A 12639-nucleotide genomic window follows, 5' to 3' on the forward strand; every position below is an offset into this window, starting at 1 on the left:
TATGAAACTTAATTTAAAATGCATTAAATACAAACAATACAAAGTTCAAACTGTAAGCTAGAAAATACAAGAAATCATTTTGCTCAGACATTGTGTGTACTGGCACAGTCTTCCTTATGCAACCCAGGATTCCAATGGCCTTTTTGGAAGCGAGGGCACACTGCTGGCTCACAGATAATTTAATGTCTATCAGGACTCCCAGATCCTTCTCCTCAGAACTGCTTTCCAGCAGGTCCACCCCTAACCCATACTGGTGCATGGCGTTCTTCCTCCCAAGGTGCAGGACCACAAGGGTTGAATTGTATTTCATTTTAATTAAAAAGAAATATAAACTTATCACCATTAAGGACGTATACTAAGTCGGCTGTGTTTTGCAGAAAATAGAAAAACAATGCAACATGCCATAAAAATGCCATGTAAATATCAATTTTATATAAGATACAATATTTTGAAGCGATGTTTCACTGCTTTATTTATAGAAACAATCCTGCTATTACCTCACCTTAGCTTTAATTAAAATAAAAATAATCTTATTTAAAAACAAGGACAACAGACACATGGCTCAGATGTTTAGTAAGCAGTAAATTTCTTTACAAGAAGTGTAGTACAACACTAACTTGGTTTAGTTAGAGGGATTCTGGAATTCCACCATAAAAATTGTGGAGGCTCACCCAGACAAAGCTAGGCTGATTTGATCTACTGTTGAGGGTGGAAACGCTTGGAAGACCAGGCTGGATGACATGATTGTCAAAAATCCCTTCCAAACAACCTTTTAAGATTCTAGAATGCTGACCTTGCACCATTTGTTAGTGCAGGTTCATAGTGATTAAAACGAGTATATTTGGAAAAAAAGGTTTCATCTTGACATGTTTGTGTTTTGACAATGCTGTGTGTTTCTGAAGGTCGGAGAAGAAACATTGCTCTGGAGTTCCATCTGCATTTTTTAAAAATGGCTTGTAAAGGTGATGTTCAACCCATTACACTGGAAAGAATGTAGCATCTCAAATGTCCAGTACAAACCCTGGACTATACCACTTTAAATAAAAAAGTCCTTTTCCAACTTCTCTGTAGAGGGAGAAGAGAATAAAGGATGGTTTTTTTTTCTTCTCCCAGCTGTTATAATGTCCTTCAGTAACAAGCACAGCACAGGTAGAAAGCTGTTTCTTGTCTGAAGTCACACAGAAAACCTGTGTTTACTTCAAGGATGGTGTATTAGTTTATGGATGTTCTCTTGGAAGATACAGATTAAAATTTGTTTTTGCTAATAATGTCAAGGACAATGCTGCCAAAAAACTCTAGTATTCCAGTTACTTTATTTTATATTCCTCTTTCTTAGAACTGAAGTGATTTACTTTAGGACTATCAAATAAATTTATTTTTTCTTCTCACCAACAGGATACAACATAAAGATCTAAATATGGGGATTATGAGCCAGCTATCAATCATTCACCTCCTCTGGGTTGCTATGGTCTTTTGTCAATATGGAGATTACGATTTTGAAGATGAATATGACGAGGAGTCAGATCATCAACATCCATATTATTTTAATCCAAATACAGAAGTTGAAGTTCTTCGCTTTCCTTTTCCAGTTCACTGTGCCAGAGAATGCTTTTGTCCACCTGCTTTCCCATTATCCATGTACTGCGATCATCGTAAGCTGAAGATAATACCAAATATCCCCAATCATGTCCAACAACTTTACCTGCAAAGCAATGATATTGAAGCTGTGCCTGCAGGACCATTCACAAATGTGACTTTCTTAAGAGAAATTAACCTCAGTCACAACAAAATTAAATCTCATATGATTGACCCTGGTGTTTTTGTCAAACTTCCAAACTTATTGCAACTTCATTTACAACATAATGAATTAGAAGAATTTCCATCCCCACTCCCCAGCTCTCTAGAGAGACTCATCCTTGGTTCCAATAAGATTTCTCAGTTACCTGGAAATGCACTGGAAGGATTACCTAACATAACCATGCTTGACCTTTGCAGTAACTTTCTTGATGACTCTGTACTCAAAGGAAAACCATTTTCAAACATGAAAAATTTAACTCAGCTCAACTTATGCAACAACAAATTACAGACTATGCCTCCTGATCTGCCTTCCTCACTTATGCACCTCTCTCTTGAAAATAACTCAATTTCTTACATTCCAGAAAATTATTTCGGTAGACTTCAAAAAATCATTGCTCTAAGAATGTCCCATAATAAGCTGCAGAATATTCCACGCAACACCTTTAATCTACCCAACCTTCTAGAACTTAACCTTGGCCATAACAAATTGAAACAAGTATTCTATATTCCAAGAAGTTTGCAGCATTTGTACATTGAAGACAATGACATTGAAAGTATGTTGATGGTTGCAGTTGTTTAAAAGCAAAAAGCTTTGGGGATTTTGGCACTGGTTGTGGGAAGAGGGCGAGTTTGGAATAACTTCCTTATCATCCAGAATTAACAAATTCTAGCTTTGTTTAATGGACAGGGCAAACCAAAACCCAGAGAATATAATTGCTCTCTATTGCTCCTCCCAACCCTCAAAAGGAAAAGGGGAGTAAGGAAGAGAGACTTCCAACCTTTAAGTTAAAACCAGAAAAGGTTTAGTAGAGCAGGGAAGAAATAGTAACAGATGGGTAAAGAACAAGAATATTCAAAACCCAGTCTCAATGATCACTAATATAAGTATCCAAAAGTCCCCTGTTACAGAGCTGACTCCAGAGGGATTCAGATCCTGCAGAGCATGTGGCAAGCTGATAAAGAGCAGGAGCCACTCTCCAAGACCTCCGGCCATACAGAAGCAGCAGCAAGAAGGCAGCAGGCAGGGGGGGATTCCTGTCCTCCTGGCCTTAATAGAGTATGGCAGGAAATGGGAAGGAATCCAGACCCCTCTGTGTTTGGTCCCCTTGGGTCCCTTCAGGGTCCTCAACACCCTCTATTGGTGTATTGGTTCTCATATTGATATAAAAAAATTAGCATGTGCCCCCTCAAACCATAAAAAGCCTCTATTAAAAAAGATCTTTTTTTGTTGTACCCTTGTTTTTAAGGACCTGCCACCTTAGAGCTTCTCAGTTATGTCACATATAAACAAAACATGCAATCCAGAAGTCATCCAAATTTGCATGCTGTTTAAGAAGTACCCTGATGGCCTCTGTGTTCTCAACTAACCAGATGATGTGGCACTGACCCAGAATGTGACACTGTGCTTCACAGGACTAAATGTAGCTATGTAGCTTTTAATCAACTTACAGTACAGAAAGAATAAAATCCCATCTCCTTCAAGATGCAGTGTAAACACACCCCTGGTTAGTTTAGTCCAAGCAATGTTGAAATTAGAAAGGATTTTATTTTTGCATCTTACCCTTGATTTGCAGTTTAAGATTACACTAGTTATTTGTACAGAAAACTTGGTCCTTGTTCATGGACAATTGATAAAAACATACAGTGAAAAGGAATTATGAAAGTATTCCATTAGTAATTACAAATTACAGTAGTAATTATAAATCGTAGCAGTAGTCATGCTGGTTTACCCTACAACCCTATACTTTGCAAATGCCAAAATTGTTGTCATTGTCATTTACAAAACCATTTTAAAACAAACGGAAGTTTATACTAATAATATACACTGCAAATTAAAGCTTCCCTTTTAGATTTCAAAACCAGTTTCACCTTTGTAATAGGTGTAAAATCTAGCTGTTTTATGTATTTTAATTATTATTTTTTCTCTCTTACAGTCATAAATGTTACTTTGATGTGTCCATCTCTTGATCCAATGAACACCAACCAATTAACCTATATACGAGTGGATCAAAATAAGCTTACAATTCCAATAAGCACATATGCATTTTTTTGCTTCCCTCACATTCGAACCATTTATTATGGGGAACAAAATGTTCACGTCAACAAGTCCACTCAGCTAAGAACATCAGTGTTTCGACGATTTTTAACAGCAGAAGAGTACCATGAAGCAGAAGATGATCGTGAAACAAATAACCATGAAACAGAAGAAGATTATGAAGCAGAAGGCAACTACTTTAACCCTTACTTTAAGTAATCATTGTTAATGAATATATACAGATACCTTTCCTTAGCTGAGAGATATTCATATCCATTTTAGAACAGTTGAATAGTTTGTGACATCTATATTCCTATCTCCATCTATGAAGTGGAGATAGGATTTTATTGTACTAAAATGTTCTATTATTGATACAATAAAAAAATATTATATTAGGAGTAAAGGGCACATCCCTTAGCATTAGATAGCAGTTTGATATGTTAGCTGGCTTGAGGGACTCATCCTGGGTTGGGCAATCTACCTGAAAAAACTTTAGAAAATGTGATCCAACTTGCAAAATGAGTAAGATGCAAATCAGCCATGCACAATAGTAACAAATGGGCAAGGCCAAAAAATCCATCCAGTTATATATACATGCTACTACTAACAGCAGTAGAATATAGACAAGATACAGAAAGAATAGGAGGATGAGATCACAAAAATACCTCCACTATGTTCCTCTGCCTCTTCCAGATATATAAATGTTTCATCTTTCTATTTTGAATTGCACAAGAAAACCACCAACTTTTGAGTTTCAAATCCTCCTCATTTTATGGTTGCAGTATCCTGACAAGGTATATTATAGTATTTACTTCTCTACTTGTACCTCAACTATCACAGCTCTTTCAAAGGAGATTTTAGCTTGCGAGTAATACAGGTAACCAACAGCTTTTTGTCAAGTCTTAGGAGAGCAGGCAACGGATGTGCATTAATACAACTGAACCATTAGTACCTACACCTTACCTATGCTTTAGCCCACATTATTGTAGAAGGCACATAATAATGTGATGTCTTTTTATTAGAACTCTTCCTCAAGCAGAACAGGCACAAACAGTAGCAATCCAGGGTTTTGTTGTGGGGTTGTTTTGGTTTGGTTTTTTACCTTAGACTACCCCTCTGCTTAGCTAATACCAATTGACTACATTCCGCTTCAAAGCAGGAAGATTGCTTGATTGCTTTTAGCAATGTGAAGTACTACCCACTACTTGAGCTATGCAAATTTTATTATGTTTTATACCTAGAAAAAGATGCAAGTAATGCAAGGTAAGATATTACTATTAGACACTTCACTGCTTTTGCTTAAAATTCTATTTCAGCAATTATTTCCTGATAAATATTTATTAGCTGTGAGAATCACCATTTTCAACATCAAAAAATGAAAAAAATGAAACCATACATCATGCTACCAATATTTACATTATACTTTACACGTAGGAAAGCTAGAAAGGCTATGCAAATTCTTGTGAGCAAATCTATTAGAATTTTTAAAGAGTTTCAGACAAGTTTGGTTTGGTTTTTTTTAAAACTTATCTTAGTTATTTTCATTTCTGATGTAACAACTAAGATTACAAGCAACTAAGATTACAAAATGTAGTGAATTATTAAGTTCGGTTCTTTGGTCAACTAACTCAAGAAACCTGTTTCTCTTTCCCCTTATCCTTTTCTACATTCTGAACAGGCATAGTATTAATGCCAAATTATTTTGTAGTCACAAAAATTTACAGTGCTGCAGAATTTATCTTCCCCTTACCCTCTTTATTTAAAAACAAAGTTTATCAACATACATCAACCTCAAGTACCTGTGGTTTCACAAAGGAGGAATATATGTTTGTCTTCATTACTATATATAAATACTCTTATCAAAAATACTGTTACACATACATAAATTTTAGAAAACATCAATTATTTTTGGTTATTAAACATATAGCATACTTACATATTCATAACTTTCATCTATTTCAGACTTTAAGTATAAGTGAACAGTGCTCAAAATGCAAATATAAATTAACAGACTTATTTTTAAAGGCTTGCTCAGCTTCAAAAATAGAACACTATTCAAATATATTACCAGTATTTATCACAAACATCCTGCCTTTTAAAAACATTAATGAAGCAAACCTTAGGCTTAGTTTTAAAGTAGAATTAATGAAATTGTCTTTGTAGCAAGTATTTACAGATATTTCTTAAATACATATCAAACTGATAAAACAGCTCAAGTTTTTGATATTTACTACATTAACCACTTCCAGGTGGAACATGAGAATTGTATTGCAAGCTCACCCACCATAGCTCACTTTTCAGTTAATATTCATTGTTTCTCATCTGTGGCAAACAATATCATTCTTTAAAAAAAGATTTTATGGTTGACAAGGGACTAAAGACTTGCTAGCCCTACAATTGCACCAGAGCAGTCAGAAGTTATAATAAAGTACAGGATTAATGGATACCAAGGTAAATACAATTTCCTCTGGTAAGACTGGACATGGCTTCTGCAAAAGCCATGGTGCTTTTACACTGCAACTCTGTTTCTTTGAAGTTCCTAGAATTCTATGGAGGAATTATGAAGGATGTGGAAAAGTGAGATCATGGTTCGACCTTTCTACAGAAATTTCTGTAAGGTCTTTAAGGAAATTAGGCTGCCACTGATGTGACAGCACAGAGAAAATCAAATAAAACGTAAGAAATGCCATGAGAGTAACTGGTTTAATTCTTGCTGTGGAGGAAGCCCACTGGTGGAAGTATTGCAAAGAGTCTCTGCAGGAATTTATTCAAGGTAATTCACTTGCAAAAGATAGACAAATAGGGCTGAGAAGTGAAATGACAGTAAAGATGCTAAAGCCCAATGAAGAATGATTTTAAAAGGGTCTCAGGATGCTAAAATAGCCAATGTAATTCAACATTTTAAAATAGAAAGTTATATCAATGGAAAAGATGTTACCAGTTTCACATAAAAAGGAATTAAGCATGAGCTGACCACCACCACTCAGGAGTGAGACTCTCAAGTAATTTAGACTCTCAAGTAGTTTAACAAAAACACTGGCTTAGTATCTACTAGCAGTAAACAGGAAACTCAAACGTAGAGAGTAACTATGGAGAAACAGAAAGCAGGAGATATCTTTAGGTTGCTATACACATCCATGGCTAACCCAGCATTAAACATGCTATTGATTTCCAAGCCCTTCAGGTAGATGTAAGCTCTACACGTGTGGCATAATTAGAAAAGGAACAGAGAAAAGTAATAGGCCACCAAAGATATGGAATGGCTGCTTTATAAGTAGCACTGAGTAGGTATTTCTCAATAGAGATCCATTAGAGGTTGTTTGGTACTAAGCTGAAAATAGCTGGAGAATGGAAGAATATTTGGAAACGTGACAAGAAAAGAATCGGATGTGCTTGTCCCACTCTGTCTTCTCAAAGCACCTGCTTATGGCTACTTTTGGAAAAAGGATATTGTACACTAAATTGTATTTTGAATCCCACACCCAGTTCTATGTTCTCACAATTTTTGACTGTGTTAACATGTTGGTACAGCTCTACTAGTGTATGTTTATTGCCTTGATATATTTTAACTCAAAGCTTTAAGCACTAACAGATTAAATTTGGGAACAGCATGTCTACAATGCTTGATGTTGCAGTGCTCCTGAAGCAGACAGACACCCACACTGTTCAGCTACACAAAGTAGCCCAGCCATGTAGGTGTGGAGCTCTGGATAAACCAGTACCCACCACATAACCGCATGAAGTCTGGCATCAAAACATAATTGCTTCATGTTGACACTGGTATTTACTTTCAGAATATTATATAGTCTTTTTAAGCAGGAAATAGACTCCAACCACAAACAAAACGTGTTTAAATGCTACCTATTTTACCAGCAAAGCCTAACAAGTCTCAGGCAGCCTAATTAGTTTATTTACAGAGGACTCAGTAAATGCAGAAGCAAAGTCTGACCATTGTGTCTGCATTAGCAATTGGTGAAGCACTAGGCTGGACAAGTAGAGCAAAACACTTGTGATAAGGCCATGAGACACACACTGTTTTTCTTAGGGAGATAAGCTTTTCTTCAGACTACTTGTAGCCACTAATTAAAACCCATTAGCAGTTGCAGCACACCAGGTACATCGCTGAATACATACATCTTCTGTTTTGTTACATCCAAAAAGTACAGTCCATGTACTTCAAAGAGTGCTGTGATATGAAATAAGAGGCAGTAAATTAAGAGACTTATCAGGAGATTCACTTCAAAAACTCATCCCTGATTAAAACACTAAAATTAAATCACTAGGAGAAGCGTAAGAAAAAACACAGCAAATAAGAAAAATGAAATCTCAGTTCTACTTTCAGGTTTGCATAAACTATTCTGAAAAACCATGTTTTCCAAGTTTTTTTGTGTAAATGCTGATGGAACTTTCTTGAACTCTAAGTTACATGTTCTCAGCATCATCCAAAGTTGTTAGCAAGGTTGTCTTAGAGCACTGTAGAACACTTGGACACTCATGGTAACCTATAGGTGGGAAAAGCCTCACAGAATTCTAGCAAACATTCAGTTACAACTAAACTTTAATCCACAAAATTAAAGCTCCCAAAACTGACAAACAGATTTTATCACAAAGGTGAAAAGGTTATTGTAGAAATCCAAACAGTGGAAGAAAAATAACAGTAGTTTAATCCAACTGTCTACATTTCTTCCTCTAGCTTCAAAGCAGAGGCAACGTCATTTGCCTTTTTTCCATTTTCTTGGTATTTAATACTTATAAGGCTTATTTTTTGAGATATTTACTTCAGTATTCTGACAATAAAAATTACACGGATTAGGAAAGTAACTCCTTTTATAGAAAACAGATGATTTACATTGCAAGTTTTCTGACTTGCTCTAACATACTCCACTGTTAAAATATGAATCAATTTCCTTCATTCCCAACTTGATCAGTGCAAGCAATAGACATAGGAATTTCCTATCTGAAAAGTATGAAAGGAGAACACACTATTTATTAATAATAAAAAAAAACGATTTATACAGTAAAAAGATTTTGCAATACTTTTCAGGAATTACTGCCAGAACTTTTCAGCTACAAACCAAGTTGTGCATACAGTGCTGGAAGCTATTGAGTTCCACAAATATACACATTTACTGTAGAATAGTTTAAGATACTTTGTCTACTATTTACTTGTTTAACAACCTAATTGAAAAAGAAACATAAATAATACCTTGATCTCATAATTCATTGCATAAATTCATCATCTACAGAAGAAACAATTGAATCGACCTTCCTCTATTATTAAGAACATCACAAGGAAAAAAAAAATCTGAAGATTACACGACAGTAAAGCAGATGCTATGAATAACATAAGGAAAAGATAACATGAACACTGAAGTAAAATACATATAAAGACAAGTGAGTGTCAGAGCAATGAGTCTAGGGTCCCTGTAAACATATTAATGTCTCACAGCAAATGGTATCATTATAAAGAAGTAATGATAATTCAGGAAGGAATTCTAAGCAACTTCAATAAATTGGGGTAGGATGGCTTTTGATTCAGGATATAACTGATGATATATAAGCAAAGTTAAAGAGAACAGTCCTGTTCAACAGAGGACTCTGTGTAAATAGCAGACAGTACCATTACTTCAGTTACCATCTGCATTTGTTAACAATGGTTTGATTTCTATATATTCTGCATCTTTTTAAGAATGTGCTTTATTCATTTATAACACAATAACTGATAAAAGGAGTCTCTCTTCTAGAAGTGCAAGGAATAACGGCAATGTCTTCAGCATAAAAAAATTCTGATTATAAATCAGAAACATATGGATGTTCATACAATCACTAGATCATTTTTCAACTGTCTCTACTTTGCAGCTGGTGGCCCTAACAATGACCTGAACTAAATCTAAATCATCAAGCCTTGGAAATATTTGCAACTTTTAATAAAAATACAGGAGGTATTTACGCATAACTATTTTATCTCCAGTACTTCTTTTGTCATTTGGCATCTTAAGTAACGTTCTACGTTTTCTCTGTAATGCATGACCATTATCTTACAGTTAATACTATCTCCAAAGTTTCCTCTGACCCTCAGCATGCTAAATTGGAATATATCAGGAGGATGCAGGAATTCCATGTCACACATACATGCAGCAGTCCAAGCATGAAGCTGCACTATCAAAGAGACAAAATTAACTTAAGAAGGTAGAAGTAATCATGCCACACAGTCAAGCTGAAAAAGGTCTGCATTTTAGGAAAAGAAAATGAACTAAATAACAACCCAGATTAATGGAGTTATTTATTTCAAGTTTTAAAAAATGAGAAAATAAGACTACAAACTGAACTGAGTTCAGTTTAAACATCAGTTCAAGCCTTTGTTCTCTTTAACAGCAAATCCATGTTTCACTGCTTGCAGATTATTTTGTAGATGTTATCAGACTGGTTCAGTAACTACCTGTTAGTCTAGAAAACCTTTTCTGTTATAATTATTCTAACCAAGAGCAGCTGGTCATTATTGCAAAGTGTTCAATCACACTTCACACAACTTATATGCAAAGAAATATTGAAAATGAACTTTCCATATGGAGCAAAAAAATCACTTGCAAAAGAAAATTCATTATGTCTAGGTTGATAAATGCCCAAAAGTCTTTAAAGGCTTTCTTAATTTGTTACCATCTCATTATGTCAGACATATTTCTGCCTAAGGGAAGACACTAATCTTCGAACATTGTGTGACTCCCAGTGTTCATGAGCCATAGGGAAACAATAATCCATACATCCAAGAACACCTAAAACCAATAAAACCTAAAAGCTACAGAACTTGCCAATATTGTCCTTTAGAGACAAGAAGAAAGCCAAGCTCTTTAAACATCTGCAAAAATACACTTTCTTTGCCTTAATATAGAACAAATCTAAATATTTAAATATGGTTTATTTCACACAGAATACAGCAACCTTCCTTCAGTCTCCATTTTTCCTGTTCTTCCCTCTTAGAGTTCTGCCTCTCATCACACAATCATGATTCTTTGGATAGGCAGTGTCATTCCCTGCTTCCACATAATTCCTACAGGCACCCCAGAGAAGTAATTTCCAACCAAGAGCCTCTAAAGAGAGGAAAGGGTACCCAGTCTGATTGACTCTTTTCAGGTCAATCAGTACTTCAGTGTCTCACAGGGATTTACCACAAGAGAGACTAAGTGCCACACACATTATTAGCAATCAACCCTCAGTTCCATTGTAAAAACACTAAAGCAATGTTGAAAGTTGTCCTGGTTTGGGCCAGGATAAAGGTGATTTTCTGTCTTGTACTTTTGCTTTTAAAAGCATATCTCTCCTATAATTTTTGTACTAAGCTTAAGTACTAAGCAAAAAATGCCTAATATAGTAAAAAATAATTAACATGCTAGCACCTATGAGAACTGGTAAGAAACACTCATGACAGGTTTTGCAGTATGCACCTGATTAGTTTTTAAGAAAACTGGTTGCTTTTTTCATCTGCCTTTCAAAGTGTTAGGAGAATGGTGAGAGCAGATATGAGCTAGTCATACTAAAGCTCTAATCAGAGCAGAATGTTCGAGGCCACTTCAAGCACAAGATAAACAGATTGAGCTGAACATCAGCCAGTTCAAATAATTCACAAAACCCACTCATCTGCCTGCAAAACAAAACCTTTCCTCAGTTCATCTGGAGTATTTTCATCCTGATTTATTGCTTTACATGCTCTTGACATAGAAACACTGATAAACATGAGATTTCTTCCCAAATGCTGAAGAAGATTTAATCAGCATACACAGCTCACAGTTACCTTAATTTTTTTTTTGTTGTGTTCCTCTATACCTTTCCTACCTCTGCTATCCATACCCGTTCAACTTTGGGCTTTTTGCTCCCAAAAACCTTTTCTTAGTCCCTGTCTATCCTGACAGAAGGCCACAAGGAACAAATTTTACACGTACTGTATGCAAACATTTTCCCCTAAGTTGAGTTTTTCTGAAAGCAGAATCCAGAGTGCAGGTGTCCCTTTTTGGACTGACTTGGATTCCCACTACTTGAAGTAAAAATTATTTTACTTCATTTACACCTTTAGCTACATCTCATATCCTTATGAAATTGTAGAGAAATAACTACTGTTAAAATTTATGCCAGGATTCCATTTCAACACAACTAGTAAAAGAGCAATTTTAAATGCCCAACATTTTGAGTGAAAGTTTCATGTGGAAAAAGCCAGTCAGTGTATCTGAGATATCATGAGTTAAAAAAAATAATTAAAAAAACCAAAATGGCACACCTGGCAAATCAGAAAGCATCCCAAAATGCTTTCTGATTATCGAGGCCTACTTTAAAAAAATGGAGCTCAATTACTCAACAACAGAGCTTGTTTCAGTTTCCAGAAAAGAAGCCACCTTCTAAGTATAAAGATCATTGTAACTAGAGTCCAAGAATCAGGTACCTACATATCAAAGTTCTAAGCACTAGCAGTGCCAAGAAAGCACACACTGTTTGCCAGGGAAAATACTTCTTTAATGCCAGGGTGCATGAACCACACTTCTAAGATGTTTTTTTAGATTATTAGGATATTGCAGCTGTTTCAAGTCCTTTTTAACATGAATAAAGCAGCACTGTTACAGAAAGAAGCAATATTATCATCCTCATTGCAGCTACTTGTGCCATCCCTTTTCCTTGGACTGACAGGAGCATCTGCAACATATGCTGGTAACAATTGGTTTTGTCTGAAATTATTTGTTGCTGTTTTTTTCTTCCTAGAGTAAGGGAAGACAAGCAGATGAAATATAAGACTAGTACTTTATTTGGCAGTAACAGTTTAA

At 35.5% G+C, this 12639-nt stretch overlaps 2 protein-coding genes across 2 annotated transcripts in view; one reads left to right on the forward strand and one right to left on the reverse strand.

Annotated features, from left to right (window-relative positions):
- The window catches only part of CENPP (centromere protein P), a 121342-nt gene that overhangs the window by 83393 nt on the left and 25310 nt on the right, over window positions 1-12639 (reverse strand). The window lies entirely within an intron of this gene.
- OMD (osteomodulin) lies at window positions 1402-5392 on the forward strand. Its single transcript, XM_071755513.1, has 2 exons — window positions 1402-2351; window positions 3732-5392. Exons 1-2 carry the CDS (start codon window positions 1418-1420, stop codon window positions 4049-4051), a joined length of 1254 nt encoding a protein of 417 aa, XP_071611614.1. The 5' UTR covers window positions 1402-1417; the 3' UTR covers window positions 4052-5392.

Source organism: Heliangelus exortis, chromosome 12 (assembly GCF_036169615.1).
Source record: "Heliangelus exortis chromosome 12, bHelExo1.hap1, whole genome shotgun sequence".
Classification (NCBI taxonomy): Eukaryota; Metazoa; Chordata; class Aves; order Apodiformes; family Trochilidae; genus Heliangelus; species Heliangelus exortis.

Bases quoted from the DNA above. Each gene is read 5' to 3' on its own strand.
- OMD (XM_071755513.1), top strand. From the start codon at position 1,418: ATGGGGATTATGAGCCAGCTATCAATCATTCACCTCCTCTGGGTTGCT. The intron at 2,352-3,731 runs GTATGTTGATGG...TCTCTCTTACAG, and splicing joins TGAAGACAATGACATTGAAA to TCATAAATGTTACTTTGATG.